General features: G+C 48.8%; 2 protein-coding genes across 5 annotated transcripts in view; one reads left to right on the top strand and one right to left on the bottom strand.

Moving 5' to 3' along the window:
• Positions 1-4,916: 4,916 nt before the first annotated feature.
• Positions 4,917-11,670, bottom strand: Rbp5 (retinol binding protein 5). Its single transcript, XM_005338303.5, has 4 exons — positions 11,461-11,670; positions 11,008-11,186; positions 8,199-8,300; positions 4,917-7,752 (listed from the first exon to the last, which is right to left on the bottom strand). Exons 1-4 carry the CDS (start codon positions 11,531-11,533, stop codon positions 7,699-7,701), a joined length of 408 nt encoding a protein of 135 aa, XP_005338360.1. The 5' UTR covers positions 11,534-11,670; the 3' UTR covers positions 4,917-7,698.
• Positions 11,671-13,137: 1,467 nt separating this feature from the next.
• The window catches only part of Clstn3 (calsyntenin 3), a 46,245-nt gene continuing 40,651 nt past the window's right edge, over positions 13,138-18,731 (top strand). For 2 of the 4 annotated variants that reach the window (XM_078015293.1, XM_005338302.5), the window contains exons 1-4: positions 13,139-13,488; positions 16,048-16,170; positions 16,603-16,798; positions 18,401-18,609. In XM_078015293.1, the coding sequence (XP_077871419.1) occupies positions 13,425-13,488; positions 16,048-16,170; positions 16,603-16,798; positions 18,401-18,609 (592 nt within the window). In that variant the 5' untranslated portion in view covers positions 13,139-13,424. Of the gene's footprint in view, positions 13,489-14,563; positions 14,695-16,047; positions 16,171-16,602; positions 16,799-18,400; positions 18,610-18,731 lie in introns of all 4 variants that reach the window. The other 2 variants (XM_078015294.1, XM_078015295.1) reach the window with 2 other exon arrangements.

The following is an 18,731-nucleotide window of genomic DNA, read 5'->3' as shown; positions in this document are numbered from 1 at the left end:
ATTTGCTTGAGATGAAATTCAAGATTGGGACTATGTATTAATTATCTGTTATTGTGTAACAAATCACCCCTACACTGAGCAGTTTAAAACAGCAAATGTGCATTATTTCACACAGTTTCTGATCATCAGGAATCTCCAAGTGGCTTGAAGGGTCCTTTTGGCTCAGGGTCTCTCACAAGGTCTCAATCAAGGTGTGACTAGGGCTACAGTCATCTGATGGCTTGACTGGGGCCATCTTGGGTCTTCCTTCAAGATGGCACACTCTCATGATTGTGGAAGGAGACCTCAGTTCCTTGCCACAAGGCCCTCTTCATAGGACACTTGAGTATTCTCAAGAGTGACCCAAGATAGAGCTGGGCATGGTGGCACAAACCTGTAACCCCAGCAACTTGAGAGCCTGAGGCAGGATAGGCAGGAAGATCACCAGTTTGGGACCAGCCTCAGCAACTTAGCAAGGCCCTATGCAATTCTGCAAGGACCTGCCTCAAAATAAAATATGAAAAGGACTGGGGATGTGGCTCAGTGATGAAGTGCCCCTGGGTTCAGTCCCTGGTACCAAAAAAAAAAAAAAAAAAATGTGACTCAAGGTGGAAAAAACCAAGGCAGAGGCCAAGATGTCCTTTGTAATATAACCTTGAAAGTGACAAGTGACATAATATACCATTTCTGCCTATTCATTTAGTCACTTGGACTAACCCTGATGCAATGTGTTAGGAGACAACACAAGGACAGGAATTCCAGGAAGGGGATCATTGAAGGCTGGCTGTCACAGCCTCATTTTAGTACATTTATCAAGATGTTATTTTTTGGCGGGGGTACTGGGGCTGGGACTCAGTAATAGCATACTTGCCTGATATGTGTGAGGTACTGGGTTCGATTCTCAGCACCTCGTATAAATAAAAAAATAAATAAATAATATCAACAAATGAAAAAAAAATATATATATAAAAGATGTTATTTTTGCTAGCTCTCTTTGTATTTCAGATATATTAACCTGAATCCAGAGAGTTGGGAGGACTCTGATCTTTTCTTTGTACCTTTATATCTGAAGGGCCCAATATCCATTCTCATCCAGTGGTAGGACTGGATAGATCCAAGTGTAACCTGCAGGAGGCTAACCTGAGAGATGGTGGAACTTTGGGAGGATAGCAAAGGGTTCAAAGGGAAGCCCCAGCCAGCCCAGTGAGTGCTGTAACCCTAGCAACTAGGCCATGTGAGGTAGGAGGGCCTTGGTAATTCAGCAAAACCTTCAACAACTTAGTAAGAACCTGTCTCAAAATAAAAATGAATGAATGAATGAATGAATAAATGAATAAATAAATAAATAAATAAATAAATAGATGTAACTCATGGTAAAGCCCTCCTGGGCTCCATACCCAATACAAAAAAAAAAAAAAAAAGGAAAAAAAAGGAAAAAAAAAAAAGCCATAGGTAAACGCCCTTTCCAGTTCAGGGAAATTAATGGCAATTCTGCATCCTGAGAATCCCAGGAGGTTCCACTCCGGCAGATGGCCCAAATGAACAAGTTCTGAACTTACCGGGCAGCACAAAATCCTACCCAGGGAAGAAAGAGGCTGGGCCATTAGTGCTCACTATGCCAGAAATATGTGGAGTCGGGTTGGTAGGAAAGTAGGTAGTTTTCAAAGCCAACTTTGAGGGAAGAGGGAAGAACTTAATCGTTTCAAAGTTGCCGTCTCCACAATTCCTGAAAATCAGCAGAAGGTTAAAGGAGAGGAGGCTGGGGAGAAGAGGCAGCTGTAGGTCAGCCACATAGATGCTGGGAAAGTTGCAGTTGCAGATTCATTAGCTGGAGTCAGTGGGGACAGGGGCCACCTTGGCTCCCATCTTCTTTGGTGCCTATCAGGATTGGGGGAGGGGTGTTGCAGCCTCTCCAGCTTCCTTCTCTTTGGAGGAGAAGCTCCTTTTGAGAGCCTGGAGTGGGGTAAATTTGGCCTGTTTCAAAACCTCCCACACCCCACAGGCTTTGTGCAGACTTTTATGTAGCAGCAAAGTCTTTAAACACATGGCCCATGATCTTGGCACACTTGGTGTATGGCATCTTCACAAAACAGCAAAGCAGTTCTGTTCTATCCTGCACACCTTTTCCTTTGACAATGGGTTCATGGATGAAGCTATGCTTGTATATTACTCTGTTCCATTTCCCTTTTGTTTTCTCCAAGATTTTATTAAACACTTATTCAAACCATGTACCTTGTCCCATCTGTGCTACTCAAAGATAAAGGAGGACAGAAAAGGGGTGGTGATTGCCACAGGGTGGGGACAGCCTCAAGGAGAGGGGCTTTGCCGTCTAGCTACCCCTTCCTGTGTGGGTTCTCTCTCTACTGGGGACCCAGCAGAAGCTCTAGTTACATTAAGGATGACAATAGTTTCCTTGCAGCTGGGTTAAGGATATGGAGCAAGACTCCTCTGAACACATCTGGAAAGGGGAGAGGGTGGGTACAGAAGGCAGGAGACATCAGTTGTAGAATGTAGGAACTGGACAGGACCAGTCCTGTGAGGAAACAAAGGCACACAGAAGTAAAATTATTTGCTCAGGATCACACAGGAGAGAGCCACAGTGGATCCCTCAATGATGCTTTCCGTTCTGCTCTGTGTCACCTGCCTAGGTCAAGGAAGAAGCCATAGCCATTGTTTTATGCACCAAGGAAAGAGCAGAGAGGATGCTGACTTTCAGCAGGCTTGCGGGACAAGGAAGGAAAAAGGCCACGCTATGTATGATACACACATGTCCCCACACATAGTATGTAGAAGAGGTGTTGTACCAGAAAGACTCGTACAGATTATGCACATATATGTGAAAGAAGATCGTTCAGGGTCCACTTATGTAGACCCTGGGCCTGTCCACTCATTTGTGGATTAGGGCTGGTGAGGCCCAAACCAGGCTTAACCAGAGGAGGGGAGGCTTGAGCTGGTGTCGACAAGAGATAAGACATTTGCAAATCAGGGTCAGTAGGAGGGGGGAAGCCTCCTAAGAGAAAAGGGTGAGAAACTCCAGGGCAGGGTAAGGGTGCTGGTTTGTTGTCAGTGTGTAATGGTCTGCTTCATCTTTTGAATATAGCCCTGAGGCTTATTTTATTTATTTATTTTTTAAATTTTTTGTAGTTGTAAATGAACAGAATGTCTTTATTTTATTTGTTTATTTTTATGTGGTGCTGAGGATCTAACCCAGTGCCTCACGCATGCTAGGCAAATCTCTGATACTGAGCTACAGCCCCAGCCCTGAGGCTTATTTTTAAAAGGGACATGTTTTCCTTTTCCTCTTTTCCCTCTCCCCTTCCTAACCTGGGGGCTGGGAACAGGATTACCTTGAGTTATCTGTGCTCCACAGGAAGGAGATGTCAACTAGAGGATCTAGCAAGTAAATATCTCCCAAATTAACAAGTGAATACTAACACACCACCAGGCCCCCTGGAACCCCCTGTCAGGACACACCTGGAATGTAGCCTTTGAATGTAGCCTTTAAAATCCCCCTGTTCCTCCAGATGGGCAGAATCACAGCCTCTGGGACAGGAGTCCCTTGTGTTTCTCCTTTGCTAGCAAAAGCATAAAACTTCTTTTTCCTTTTTCTCAAAATCGTGTTCCTATTATCGAATTAACGTTGGGGACAAGGACTGAGCTTTTGGTTACAAGCAGGGACAAAGATCTGGGAGCAAGAGGGTCAAGGAAAAGTGACTGAGCCTGCAGCTGGTGACTGGAGGAGCCTGGGGCCTGGACATAGCCTGGTCACCTGTGACCAGCACCAGGAGGAGCTTTAGTGTGCATTGTGGGAGAACAGGGGTGGAACAGAAGTAGCCTCCCTAATGCTAGAACAGGTGCTCTGTGAGCAACACTTTTGTCCTTTCCTGGGAATAAGGGGTGGGATCCAGTGGGAGAACCTGGTTCTGGAGGCTGAGGGGAAAGCAACAACTCCCCTTTGTCCCCATCACCCCCAGACAATGTCCCTGCCTGGGCCGCAGGGTAAGAGCTATATCATCCCCACTTGTCTGCTATCGGTCACTTACACTTTGGTACAGATACATCACTGTGTAATCTCAGAGGTATCGGCAATTGACACCTTATCCTCAACTGGAGAATACAAGGCTTTGCTTCCAGTTAAGGAAATTTCAGTCACCAAGTGCAGAGGTAGGGAGCAATACTAGCAGTGATGTTGAATATTCATCAGTGCTTTGCTTACTCTGTTCCTGGTGCTTTGCTGGGTGATGGTTTATGGCATCATGAAACTTCTTGGAGGTTGGAAGTACTCTCAGTACTTCCTTGGATGACTGGCCTATGTGGCTTATTAGCTGAAGGTTGGAGACTTGTATATGCTCACATAGCTAATAATAGTTTGACACCAAAGCCTATTCACATGATCAATTTTGGATGCCATTTTAGAGGCTCTGAAGCAAGTACTTTATCTGTGAGCCTAATGGCCTGACTATTCTTGAGACCCAGAGGACTGTCCCCTCTCTCTAGTGGCCAGAGTAAAAATGAGGATAGAGGGGAGGAGGAGTCTCACCTCCAGCTAGATAGTGATCCTGGAAGCCCTTGAGAAAACCAGAGGTCCCTCTTGCTCTTGCTGGAAGAGTGATTTGAAAGGTCAGCTTCATTTCAGTCTTCTAAGACCTAAGTGGCTTGTGGTGGGGGTGGGTACTTAGTGAGGAGCATAGATACCCAAAGTGCTGGTCCATGTCCATCCTGGTGACTGAGATCTGAGGACAGGAGAGAACCTGGAAGCTGCCTATTCTGCTCCCTGCCTATTCTGTGAGCTAGGGTCTTGCAGCATTGCTTGTATCCTGGCCTCAGGGTCTGGTAGAGTGGAAGTGAGGTAGGGACCTGGCTTAGGAAAGTGCAGTTGTTCCATATCATATGGAAATAAATGTTGAATCATGATGCAAAAAGACCACTGACTCCAGTTTACACCAGATTTCAGCAAGCTTATATTGTGTACACAAAAGAGAGCTGGCCAGCGGCTACCTCACCCGGAAAAACAGGGCCAGAGGACAGCCACGGCTCTCTGGGAAAAGAAAGTTTTGACAGCACAAAAAGTTACAAAGGGGGGTCTCTTGGAACTTACAGCTAAAAGGGTTCTGGCAAGTGTAATACAAGGGCAGATAGCAGGTTTATGATCTACATCTCAAAGTAGGGAACAAACTCAGATTCCAACATCAAAGTTAATGAGGAGCAGCTGGGATTTCAGGGAGGGTTGTTATCTGGTCAAGGAGAAATGGGCACTGGTAAGTTCAAAGCCTGGGCAGAAATCCCAAGCAAGGTTTTAAAACATCAAATTATAGTAAGGCCAAATAGAAATCTTAGTATTTTATAGTAAAACAGAAATGAACTTTTCATGATGTTGTGACAAGATGGCTCCCAATTTTAAGATGGAATTAGTCTGGCTTCATCAATAAACATTTTGGATTCCTGATCATATCCCTAAGGTCTAAGGCTGTGGTCAACAAAGTCAACTCCACAGTTTCATGTGCTCCAGGAAGGCCTTGGAGTGAGATCCAACCATCTAAGGCCCTTGCGCCCTCCCTTGCTAGATGGAGCTTGATTTGAATGAGGGATAAGGGCCTTGTGAGGGTGAGTCTGTGGGCTGGGAATTGGTGTGTGTGTGTGTGTGTGTGTGTGTGTGTGTAGTGGGGCGGGGCTAATATCCAAGAAGATGGTGGAGGAGGGGGTTCAATTTGAAGGATGTGACTTCTGCTGCAGTGCATAGTGCCCCCTGCTGTCCACATGGGAAGCAGCAGCTCTGGCTTCCCCCAGTCTCAGCAGGCCAAGGCTCCTGTTGGCTTCTAAAGCTGCTCAGCATCCCTAGGATGCTTGTGTTCCTTTGGGGGGACCTCTCATTGGATTCTGGCTCCTGGAGGGATGTGATTGAGTGGAGGATGTGGACCTGCAGTGTGTATTTGGGGGGATTCTGGATGCTCATGTCACAGGAGTTTTGAGGGACTGAGCCCTTTTTAGCATGGGTTGGAGAGCCACTCTGGAGGCCTACAGCTCCTGAGTCAGGACCTCTGACAAGACTGCACTGAGGAACACTGAACTGACAAGAACACCGAGGACAGTCCTGTGGGGAGAGGCTTGGACATACACTGTGAACTCAGAGAACCAGGATACTTAGAAGACCTCATGACCTGGGCAATGTGCAAGTACACACAAACATGTTCCTGTGCTTTGAGGAGGGATGCACAGGATCCAGTGGCCTGCAGAGCCTCTGCTAGGTGGCTTTGAAAAGTGAAGGACTTTTTATTCCTCACTCTGCTGGGGACATCTGTGGAGAGGCTGGGCAGGGAATATACTATTAGTCCAATTCTTTGTTCTTTTCCAAATTCACTCCAGGGCATGTGGTAGGGTTAATAGCACAGGCCTCCTTCCTTGCCAGAGCCCCAGTAATTCTTGTATGCGTAGGGGACCTAGCCATTGCAGGAAGAGGAGACAAGGGTGAGCATCTGTTGAGGGCCAGGTACTTTCCACCCCTCCACCAGGCTCTGTTCCCACCCACATATTGAGAAATGTCAGAGAAGACTCTCTGACACTTGCTCTATAGGATTTTTATTCTGAAAGAACCAAGGCCCCTGGAGACAGGGAAGAGGTCAGGCTGGAGCTGGCCCTGACCCTCTACCAGCTCCACCCTTCTGGGGAGTCTCCCAAGTCAGTGAGTCTGGGACCCTTGGGGAGGAGCCTTGCTGTCTTCAGCTCTCTCCCTTGTGCTCCATCTCCAGGTTTGCTGGTCTTCAAGCAGAGATCGCTTCAGCCACTTCTGCTACTGTTGTTTGCACACCTGAATGTTTTCCTCACCTCTTTATCCCCTGGCCTTGTATCCTCTATCTGCTTCCCTTTTCTTTTCTAAAAATATTTATTTTTTCATCGTAGGTGGGCACAATATCTTTATTTTATTTTTATGTGGTACTGAGGATCGAACCCAGAGCCTCACACGTGCTAGGCTCTACCACTTGAGCCACAACCCCAGCCCCTGCTTCCCTTTCCAGTCCTTCTTGCTGCCTGTTTTTCCCAAAGTAGACACAGAGGCCAGGGCACTATTTGGAAGCTCCCAGACTCCCCCAGCACTGGCCAAAAGTCTCTCCTGGTCCCATCCCTTTTCCCCAACATGTTGGGGGAAATGGCCATATAAAATGGCCAGGATGTCTTCAGATGTCAGTAAGGTGGTTCCGTGGGACTGAGTGGTTGAGGCCATGCCTCTGACTGGATTCTGTTGAGTACTTGAGGCTTTCTTGAGAATAAAGACAAAGAAACAAACAAGAAGTCTCTAACAGCGGAGTATATTTAAACTCTTGAACCAGTCACGGTTTTCCAAAGATCTACCGGGATAGAATTTTCAAGAACATTTGAATGCCCAAAGTCTAGTTTTTTTTCTTAGATGGAAAATAAGAAGCCAAATTAACTATAGAATGGAGGTCAGTTACTCTCAAGGGTCCTTCCCCCTTTGCCTTCTTCTGCCATCCAGGAGGCCAGACCTTAAATTGAAAGCGGAACCATGATTGAGCAGTGGAGTGTGTGAGAGAAAAGACTTTGACCGGGGGCTGCAGGTTACCGATTAACATGGGTGAGGAGGGACCCACAGGGAGGATAGTGGCCGAGATGGGGACGCTGACCTGGCACAAGCTGGGCTTGAAAATGGCACAAACAAGAGGGGCCTGGATGGGTGCTGTCGGGAGGGCCTTGGCTCCTCTCTGGCTATCTGACCTTCCTGAAGACCTGCTTGCACACGGCGTCCCTCGCAGTCAGTTCCTGGGGGTAAAGGAGGACAGTGACGAGGAGAGAGGGTTCTCACCAGCTGGGACTCAGACTTTCTCACAGTCCCTGACCTCACTTAATCCCTCAGGATACAGCAGCTAAAGCATTTGATGTATGGGGAATTGTATCATTGTTTCAAATCCTCAATTTTTCACCCCAGAGGAAGGAAGGTCGCTGGGTCAAGGGATGTGAAATGGTGGTTGCCATATCTCCAGTTATGATTTGTGGGTATTCATCTGATTTTTAGCCAGGACCCACCTTGGCCACTCTGTATCTTCTTCTTCCTACTCTTACAAGTGCCCCCCCCCCCAATACTTCCTTGGAGCAGACAGTGAGGGTGGGTTGGGGTAGAGGAATAAACTTTCTGGGTTTTGGACAAGAGGACACATCCTTGCTGGGGGTCCCTCTCCCAGCATCCCCCCCCCCCCCCGCCAACTTACCAGATGCAACTCCTCTCCCTCCAGCCAGTGTCTCCAGCCCCGGTTGGGGACCTCCCCTTTCTGCACACACACCAGCTGCTCCTCCTCCCAGGTTACTATGGTCTATAGGGGAAGGCAGGAATAAAGGAAAATTGGGGGGAAGGACACCCAAAGACTTCTCAACTTACTCTATTTTCTCTGGTCCCTTCATTCTGAGACAGATGCTCTGATTCAGCAGGACTCCAGCCCCCTGATCCTAAAAGCCTTCAGAGAGGCCCATAGTTATCTATGGCAACCTTTGGTGGAGAGCAGGGGAGGAGGAGGAGAACTAGGGTGAAACTGGGGAGGGAGTGATGAAGAATGGAAACTTTGTTCTCTGGATACCACTGACTTATCTTTTCAGAAAGAAGAAAGATTGGTTGAGAGTTACTCCTAGGTGTTCTCCTTTCTTCTCATTCTTAGTTAACCTGTCCTTAGGACTGAAGCATCATCCCCTATAGGCTTGGGCATTTCAACAACATTTATGGAGCCTTCCCGGAGGATATGTCTGCTAAACAAGGTATCTATTACCTGAGGATGGAAGAGGGAGGGAAAAGGCAAATCTTCAAGGAAGTTAGGAGTTATGTAGATTGGAGATAATGGGAAATTTCTTGCAAGGAAAGAAATAGCATAGAATTAAGAACGGAGAGCAGATAGTTCTCAAGGGCCCTAACTTGGTACATGGGAAAGCAATGAGGAGCTGGTCTGCTCTGTGAAGCATGTGGGCTTTATCTGAAATGTAATAGATCATCACCAAAGGGTCTAGTCAGGGAGAGACATGGTCACTTTTACATTTTAGAGGATCCTGTGGCTATAGTACACAGAATGGCTTCAAGGGGGTTTAAGACTGGGGACTAATTTGGGGCATCCAGTAAGAAAATTAAGGTGCTGATAGTGAGAAAGACTAGGAGGGAATGGATAAGACACATTTAGAAGAATGATGAACAACAGAAATAAAATGCCACATTTAATGCCAGGCACGGGTGGCATACACCAGTAATCCCAGCAGCTCAGGAGGCTGATGCAGGAGGATTGTGACTTCAAAGCCAGCCTCAGCAAAAGTGAGGCACTAAGCAACTAACTCAGTGAGGCCCTGTCTCTAAATAAAATATATAAAAAAGGGCTTGGGATGTGCTCAGTGGTCTAGTGCCCCGGAGTTCAATCCCCAGTACTAAAAAAAAAAAAAAAAAAAAAAAAAAAAAGCCACATTTACAAAACAATTATCAATTATATGAGACTTTTAGGAAAACTTAATTAATTATTTTCTGCAGAACTGGGGTAAACCCAGGGCCTCAGGCATGCAAGTCTAGTGATTTATCACTGAGCCACACCTCCAGGCCTTTTTGTTTTACTTTGAGACAGTGTCTTGCTAAAGTGCCCAGGCTGGCTTTGAATTTGTGATCCACCTGCCTCAGCCTCTTGAGTAGGCCTGCTCAGAACTGCAGGAGTACATGGCCATACCCAGCTAACTTAAATTTAATAACATTTTATTTAATCTAAAATATTCAAAATGTTATAATTTCAGCATGTTATCAATAGTAAAAATATTCTGAATCTGGGCATGGTGGTACATGCCTGTAATCTCAGCAATTCAGGAGGCTGAAGCAGGAGGATCAGAAGTTTGAAGCCAGCCTCAGCAACTTAGTAAGGCCCCATCTCTAAATAAAATACAAAACAGGGCTGGGGATGTGGCTCAGTGGTTAAGCACTCCTGTGTTCAATCCCTGGTATAAATGTATGTGTGTGTGTGTGTGTGTGTGTGTGTGTGTGTGTGTGTATTTTGAGATGTTTACATTTTTTAAAATATTGTTTTAAAATCCAGTGTATATTTTGCACACATGGCACAATTCCACTTGGTCTACTTCCATGTTAGTGTGCAGAAGTTATATGTAATTAGTAGCTACTATTTTGGACAGTGCAAAAAAGTTATAAAGATTTCTTTTTAAAAACAATTTTTTTTGTAGTTGTAGATGGACTGAATTTTATTTGTTATTTTTTATGTGATTCTAAGGATTGAACCTAGTGCCTCACATGGGCTACAGCCCCAACCCTGTAAAGTCTTCTTGATGTGGAGGTTGTGGGTTTGGGGGGCATAGGAGTAAGGAAACAAGAGACACCAACTGCATCTCCTGGTTGACTGGTTATTGCCATTAACAGAGAAAGTAAATACAAAAGTGGAGTAGGTTTGGATAGGAAGATAATGAATTCAAGTTTGACCTTGAGGCATACAAATGGAAATATTTTGCAGGCAGTTAAAAACATTACCCTGGATCTCAGGAGATGGCTCTGGCTGGAAATGAATGTCAAGGACAGTTTATAGATGGTAGCAGAAAGCTTGGGTGTAGGTGATTTAGCCCATGGATGGTGTACAGGTAAGAAGGTCAAGAATGAAACACTGTGAGGAAAACCCCAGTTTAAGGGATAAATAAAGAAACTAAGGGGACCAAGAAAGACCCTGGAAGAAGTAGGGAAAGCCACAGAAGATTAGGGTTATAGAGAAGAGACTGTGGTGACCCACAGTGTCACAGGATAGAACAAATGTTTGCTTACCCTTGGGTGGCTTGCTCTTTTTTCCTCTGGGAGATGATAAGAGGGAGCAGGGAAGAAGGATGGAATGAGGGGAGGAGCAGAGCCTTCTAGTCCCAGAGCCTGGTACCCTAGGACCCCATGGCCTGCTGTGGTGGTCATTTTCCCTGGCTCTGATGTCTGAGAGAGGACCCTTTGTTTTGGTCCACACTATTAGGAGGCACCTGCTTGTCCTTCCTCTCCCCCTTCAGCCCGAGAGAAAGTACCTGGCATTTTCGTCCATCCACCATCCTTAAGTCCTCTTCAAACTCAACTCCCACCTCAAATTCCATGACATAGTTGCGGAAGGTGCTGAGAGTCTTCACTATTATGCGATCGCCCTGGTGGTCAATCTCCTTGTCTGGCTTCAACAGCAACACTATTTTCCGCAGGGCCACGTTGATGTCTGTAGGGGTTAAGTCTTAGTAAGGTACCTGCCACCCAGCCAGGTACTCCCCTGCCGTAGCAGTGCCCAGCCCGTGGCTTTGAGCACTCCCTTAGTACAGTCTGGCATTGGGGATTTACCCACTCGCTGTTGGAAACAAATCTCAAGTCAGCTGCCACTTGACAGAGCCTTTCCACAAAGTCCAACCCCAGTGTGCCCCCTTCTTAGGGGGACCTAGAAGTAGCAAGGGAGAGAGAAGGAAGGTGAAACAGGTATGGGAGGGTGAGGTCATTACTTAGGGCCTGCAGGTAATCCTCCAAGTTCTTCTGGGAGACAAAGCGGTAGTAGCCAGTGAGGTTGGGAGGCATTGTTCCACTGGTCAGCTGGAGATCAAGATTTCAGGAGAATACAGGAGACACAGGCGGGCGGGCAAAGAGGCTAAAGAGTGCTGACAGACTTTGGCCGGTCCTCCACAAACACACAGGAGGGTGGAAAGGTCCCCTGGCCAGGGGTTTTATAGGGCTGGGCCCTGTTGCAATAAGAGTCTTTGCCAGCCTTCCCTCCCCCAGGACGAGTTGGGGGCTGGTGTCTACAGCTTGATGGAAAGTCTGGGACTTGGCAAAATCGAACCTGATCTCAGCTTTTCCTGAGGAAGGAACTTGGGGCAGGATTTGGGACTGTCAATCATCTAAAACTTGAGCCTTTCCAAAAGTCAGTTTTGGCTTCCACTCCATTTCTAGCAGGCTTTGGAACCTTCCTGGAATCCTGAGGGGACAGCCTTCCCCAGAGGATGCGGCCATGGCTGCCCTGACTCAGTCAGATGGGGATAAATGAGTTCTAGGAGTATCCTGAGATCCTGAGACTGAGTCAGGGATATTGAAAGGTATGGGGGGAGGAGGGAGGGGAACAGCCAGCTGGCCAGGAGCCACAGTGGAGAAAGCCCTGGAGCCCTAGTCTCACAGCTCCCTCAGACAGTTGGCTGAACTGGGACCCCAAACCGGCATTCTAGGTTCTTGGTCCTGTTAGGTTGTAGAGAGGGTGGCAGAGAAACTGGCTGTCAGCATCCTCATGGGTATTGAGTTCAAGGTCTGGAGCAGGTGTGGGAGGGATCTGTCTAATTATTCTGAAGAAATTTATCCTCTTTGGCTTAAGACCCAGAATTTCTGTCTTGAGTTGCCAATGATACCACCCCCCCTCCGCCCTTGAAAAGCTCATTTTTACCAAATGTGTTCGCATAATGGTGTAGAGGACCCCTAAATTATTGTATGTTCCACCCCCAACTGCACATTTCTCTCTCAAACCTGCCAAATTCCCTGGCTTCAGAATCTCCTGGGCTGTTCTATCATGGTTTAAGTTGGGAAATTTGGAGAGGGAGGTAGAGAGAGTAGGCAGTACCAAAAGCTGCTGACGAACTGTCCCAACAGGGGTGTGAGTGTTGGGAGGCATGCACAAACATCTCATTCTTGCTCCAGTCCCAGGGAGCTTTTCATGACCCTGATGACTCTCCTATGGTTTCTACAGAGACCTGGACTGGGGCTTAAAATTTCTAGGATTTCTCATGTTCAGACTGAAGATTTTACTTAGCAGTTCCCAGAAGCACCCAGCAGGGACTTGCTGATGGAAAGTGCTGTGAAAAGAGGTTAATGCAGAGTTGGGGGTGTGGTGATGTGGGTACCGCCCCTTCTGGCCACCTCGGGTCTCGGTGGATGTCTCCCTTCCCTATCCCTGGCTTCTAGCTTTTCCTTTCTCTCAATGTCCCCCTTATCTCCCATCCCCTGTATGGCTTTCCTGCTTCCTCCCCAGCCCCCGCAGTTCCTCTGCTCCCCCAAATTGCAGTCAGGGGAAAAAGCCCCAACACATTCTCCCGCCCCTGCTCCCCAGTCCTATTGGTTCCCTCCCCCCCTGCAGCACCTGGCACCCCCAGTCACGCGATTGGCCAGCAGCCTCATCAATCCTTGCCTGGCTGTGCTGACGTCATCCTGCAGTAGCGGGGATGGGGTGGGAGTGAGAGAGTGAGGACGCTGGGCTCAAGAGGGAAGAGAAGAAGCCACTGCAAGTCCCCCATCTCAGCCACTGAGACTGGGGTCTGCCAGCGTGTGCTTTATGGACTAGCGTGGGCAGCGGGCTCCTTTCTGTCACTGCCTGCTGCCCTCCCCTTTGTGGAGAGCCCCGACATCTCTCCTCTGAGGTGGAATTAGCAGACTTGAGTCTCCCTGGGGACAGCGATCGCCTGGCCTGGCCCTGCCCCACACCCACACCATGACCTTCCTGCTGCTGCCCCTCTTGCTGGCCTTTCTGCTCCCACCCAGCTCTGGGAACAAAGGTGAGTGAGGTGGGGGTGGGGGCTCTGAATGAAGGTATCAAGCAGAGCAATGTGGGGGTGGGGTGAGAAGAAGGTGTTGAGACTCTCTGGCACCTGACAGGTGGCCCTTCCTCTCTGACCATCCCTGTTCTTATCCATTTTCTCAGACCCGTTTCCTACCCCTCCGTCTCACTTCCCAGAGCCACATCTTCCTCTCTAACCCATCTCTACCCATGTGCTTCTCTTGCCAGTCATCCTGCTCCTATTTGGTTACCATTCCTGTCTGGGGAGGGGGTGTCTTTTGCTTCTCTCCTCTCTCCCCCAATTTCCCCATACTAGTAGATATCTTAGGTCTCAGAAAGACTTGCCCCGAGGGGTGATATACTTATCTCAATGATTTTCCTTTCCCACTGGAGTGCGCACACCCTAAGGGTGTGTGGCAGATCCATCTGGTTCCTTTCCATCCCATCCTGGGGAAAAACTGTTGGTTGCAGCTCAGCAATTCCGAGCACGTATGTTTTTGCGTGTTGCTCTGCATCCATACCCTGTGCCTGCATCCGCTGGGCTGTGGGTTACCAAGCTGCCCTCTCTGGCAGACAGCAGATAAATTCAGCTGGGTGAGGCTGTCAGAGGGATGGAGAGAGGGTGGGAGGGAGGGGTTGGGGCAGAGGGCTCAGGTAGGTGGAAGGAAGGGAGAAAGGCAGGGAAGGGCAGAAGTGGGTGTGTGGGGGTGCCAAGTGAGTGGTGAGAAGGAAAGCTGAGGTGGAGGAGAGGGAGGTGAGATGTGGGAGGAGGAGGAGAAGGGGATGGAAAAGGGTAAAGGTAGAGGCAGAAGAGAGGGAGGAATGAAAGGAAAATCAGGAAGAAAAGTGAGAAGAGAGGAGGCATACAGCCAAAGAGTCAGGGAGCCTAAGAATGAGTGACAGGGAAGGAAGGAAGGAAGGGAGACGGAAGGCGACCAAGAAGAGAGCAACAGGGGAACAGAGGCTCAGGGACCAGGAGAAGATGCGGGATTGGAGGGGTGAGGTCTGGAGAGGGTGCCCAGCCCTGCCCTTGCCATGCCTCAGCCCTTCCATCTGCTCTTTTCTCTCTTCAGGACCTCAGCCTGGCTTCTGAGCCTCCTGCCACTTCCTGTGCGGCCTTCAGTGCACCATCTTGTGGCTTTCTCTTCAGCCATTAGGGAAGGGGGTTATGGTGGTTATCAGCAAGAAAGGGGCAGGCATTCAGGTACCAGGAAGTGTGTTGAGATGTGGTTGGAGGGGAGAGTGGAAATCAGGATTTCTTGCTCACCCACATTACTGGGGGTGAGATGCCCTTTGGTGACTCAGTTTCCCTCAGGTGACACATCCTCCCACACATGTGTCCAGCCAATATGCCACAGTGAATGGGCCTTTAAATCCTGGGTGTTTGCTTGACAAGATTAGATAGAATAAGCTGTGGAGGTTGGGGATGGGGGGTGAGGTAGAGGGGGAAGGGAACATGCTTCGTTTTCCCCACAGCTCCTTGCCAGGCCAGTGGGAGATTGGTCCTGCGAAGGAGATGTGATTTAGCTGAGCCTGGTAGGAGATGGGGGAGAAGTGAGTCTGGCTGAATCCCACATTTATCCTGAATTGGCTGGTAGATGAAAGAAAGAGGGCTGGGGTAGACAAGAATTGGGATTAAATCGTGGGTCTGTATAAAAAGTTGAGTCTGGGCTAGAGATGTAGCTAGGTGGTAAAGTGTTTGCCTAGCAAGAACAAGACCCTGGTTTGATCCCCACCACAGCAAGAAAAAGTGGGGTCCAGGGAGTGTGGGGTTTGGAGGCCTTATAGAGGACATAGAGATGAGCTGGTTGTAAATGTTCTCTTGGGTGTGGGGATGGGAAACAGGGAGGGGATTTGGCATTTTTCTAGGCCACCTCCATAATCCCTTAGGATGTCAGCTCCGCTGGTCCTGTCATTTGGCATTGATTCCTCTGCTCCATCCTGCCCCTCTCTGTCCCCCTCCCTCTGTCCTATATATCTTCTCTTCTTTCCTTTCTCCTCTTCCTCTGCTCTGAGAGAGTGGCCTGAGGTTGGGGTCTGACTGGGAAAAGTGCAGAATGAAGGAATCAGGATAGAAATGGGGTTTGGAGTGTGTGTGTGGGAGGATAAACAATCAGGATGTTAGGAAACTTCTAGATCTTCTCTTTCTAGTCTTAACTCTTCCTGTAATTTATCCCTTCCCTTTCCAGGACCTTCTGAGGGCTCACTACTGCTTCCCGAGTCCCCAGTCTCCATCCTCTAAACATAGGAGGTCCCTAAAGAAGATTCTGCATCTCTAATTATGGTTCCCAGGGGAGATAGTGGCCCCCTTCCCCCAGGGCAGGCAGTTGCCATGGAAACAGTCCAACTTGCCATAGGAGAAGGCTCTGATCTCCCACAGACCTTCTGACTTCTATAGTTGATTTCTTGTCTTTAGTCCTCCCTTTTGTAAGGTCCTCCAGCAGGGAAGGAGAGGGCGATGATGCTGTGGTGTGAGTTGCTGGGATGGGAAGGGTTCGGGTGGGAATGGTGGTCCTGCTCACAGGTGTTTCCTCTCTTCTCCCTGGGGTGGGACCAGCCAACAAGCATAAGCCATGGATCGAGGCGGAGTACCAGGGCATCGTCATGGAGAATGATAACACTGTCCTACTGAACCCACCGCTTTTTGCCTTGGATAAGGACGCCCCCCTGCGCTATGCTGGTAATTGGGGCTGGGGATGGCAATGCAGGGGCAGGACAGAGAAAAGTGGGTGGGAGAGCAGAGTGCAAGGGAGGGAGGGAAGAAAGTGGGGAGGAGGCCTGGGGAAAGTGGAAGTGGGCTCAAGGAGGGGCATGGGCTCCACTGAAGACCGAGATCGAGTAAAGGGTGCCAGAGAAGGTCACGGGCAAGCAGGGGTTAAGCACATTCCAGTTTTGCCAGAACTCAGGCCTGGTGGCTCTGAGAGGCTGCTGCTTGGAGAAGCTGGGGTTGGAGTTGTATGTCTGATCACTGATGCTTTCCCAGGAGTTTGGGAGGACAGGTGGTACTGGATCCACCTGATGTGTCAGTGTGTCTCAGGTGGGGAGGCTGAGGGCAGCGAAGAAGTACCAGGTAGGGCAGGAGCCTCACCCCGTCTCTTCCCCACTTGGCCAGGTGAGATCTGTGGCTTTCGGCTCCATGGATCTGGGGTGCCATTTGAGGCTGTAATCTTGGACAAGGCAACAGGAGAAGGACTGATTCGGGCCAAAGAGCCGGTGGACTGTGAAGCCCAGAAGGAGCACACCTTCACCATCCAAGCCTATGACTGTGGCGAGGGTCCTGATGGCGCCAACACCAAGAAGTCCCACAAGTGAGGAAGGCCTTGTCTCCTACTCCATGTGCTGTGCTTTGGGGTCCCCCCTTCCTGCTCCCAAGCCCCTCACCATCCTCTGTCCATGTCTCATTGAAAGTCTACCCCAACCTCCACTATTCAAAAAGTTTAAGGACCATCAGTATGGCAGAGTTGACTGGGATAAAATTCTTCTTTTGCCTCTTATGAGCTTGGACAATTTAGCTTTTTTGGACATGCTTTTTCTTATCTGTAAAATGAAGAGTAGTTGCTGTGAGGATTAATGGAGGTGGTTTGTGAAGAGGAAGAGAACAAGGTGAAGAGAATGAACACATTCAGCAAACATTCAAGTCCCTTTCAACTGTCCCCTCCAGTTTTTTTGCGTGGCACACAATTCATAATACACAGATAGCCTTAGGTGAGAGGAAGGGGCAGGGGGCATTTAGAGCGGTAAAGAGGTTTGGGTCCCAGATACCTACGTCTGTTTCCAGTTCACTTCTCATTTGAGAATACCAGAAAGATCAGCAGTCAGGATTCCTGGGCCACTAAGAGGTATTAGAGATAAAATGCTCTTTGTGACTTAGTTTCCCATTTAGAGATAGGACCTTTTCCTCTGGGTCTGGATCCTGAGGAGGGCAGGGCTCAGCTTGTAGGACCTAGACCCAGCCCTGCTTGCCGAGGTAAGTGCATGAGTGAAAAGGGGCCACGGCTGACACACACATTTCATGCACATGCGGGAAGGCAGTCCATGGCTCACATGTACTATGTGGATATGTCAGGTGACTTACGACTCTTATTTTTTGTTTTGGTACTGCGGGTTGAACCCAGGGGTGCTTTACCACTGAGTTCTTTTTATTTTTTGAGACAGGGTCTCACTAAGTTGCTGAGGGTCTTGCTAACTACTGAGAGGATGGCCTTGAACTTGTGATCCTCCTGCCTCAGACTCCCTAGTTACTGGGATTATAGGCATTTGCCATTGTACCCAGCTGATTTATAACTTGTACAAATGCCACTTCTCTTCTTTTGGCTGGTTTTAATTTGGCTTTTACTGTGCTTTTTTTTTTTTTTTTCCTGTACCAGGGATTGAACTCGGGCACTCAACCACTGTGCCACATCCCCAGCCCTGTTTTGTATTTTATTCAGAGACAGGGTCTCACTGAATTGCTTAGCACCTCGCCGTTGCTGAGGCTATCTTTTGAACTCGCAATCCTCCTGTCTCAGCCTCCAGAGCCGCTGGGATTACAGGCACGTGCCACCATGCCCAGCTTTTCGCTGTGTCTTGAATCTGACTGCTGTGAAGGAAGGACCTGCTGGGCTTGAGCCACCTCTAGTCATGGCCACCTAACCCATAGCATTTTGTACAGAAGTCATCCAGCTTCGCTCCTGGTGTTCCTTATCCTTCACTTCAGCTACCCTTTCCTTGGGCCCTCTTCCTTCTGTTTCCCTATCTCTGGCATGATTTTGGCATAGCCCTGTGCTCTGTGGGGCAGGGGTGAGCAGTCTCAGGGATAGACTGGCTCCCTCCAGCTCCGACTCCCCATTTGGATTTCTGCTTGTACCTTGCTCAGCGTATAGAGACTGGCTAATACTTCCTCGTCTCTCCTCCCACTCTGGTGCATGCAGGGCAACGGTGCACGTGCGGGTCAACGACGTGAACGAGTTTGCCCCGGTGTTTGTGGAGCGTCTGTACCGTGCTGCAGTGACGGAGGGGAAGCTGTATGATCGCATCCTGCGGGTGGAAGCCATCGATGGTGACTGCTCCCCCCAATATAGCCAGATCTGCTACTACGAGATCCTCACGCCCAACACTCCCTTCCTCATTGACAATGATGGTGAGTCCACGCTCTCCGTGACCCAGCTGCCAGTCCTGTGCACCCACGTCCCTCAGGACAACCCAGCACTGTGCTCTCTACTTCTGCCCCCTGAACCCTCACTGCATCCTTCTTCCAAAATG

This window comes from Ictidomys tridecemlineatus, chromosome 6, assembly GCF_052094955.1.
Source record: "Ictidomys tridecemlineatus isolate mIctTri1 chromosome 6, mIctTri1.hap1, whole genome shotgun sequence".
Taxonomy (NCBI): Eukaryota; Metazoa; Chordata; class Mammalia; order Rodentia; family Sciuridae; genus Ictidomys; species Ictidomys tridecemlineatus.
The sequence above is the reverse complement of the archived record's forward strand: the minus strand, read 5'-3'. Positions and strand labels throughout refer to the sequence as shown.

What these genes read in the sequence shown, in the direction of transcription:
- Rbp5 (XM_005338303.5), bottom strand. Translation starts at nt 11,533, where the DNA reads ATGCCTCCCAACCTCACTGGCTACTACCGCTTTGTCTCCCAGAAGAAC. An exon ending in TGGATGGACGAAAATGCCAG is followed by an intron (nt 8,301 to 11,007) that starts GTACTTTCTCTC and finishes CTTCCCCTATAG; the next exon opens with ACCATAGTAACCTGGGAGGA. An exon ending in AGGGAGAGGAGTTGCATCTG is followed by an intron (nt 7,753 to 8,198) that starts GTAAGTTGGCGG and finishes CTTTACCCCCAG; the next exon opens with GAACTGACTGCGAGGGACGC.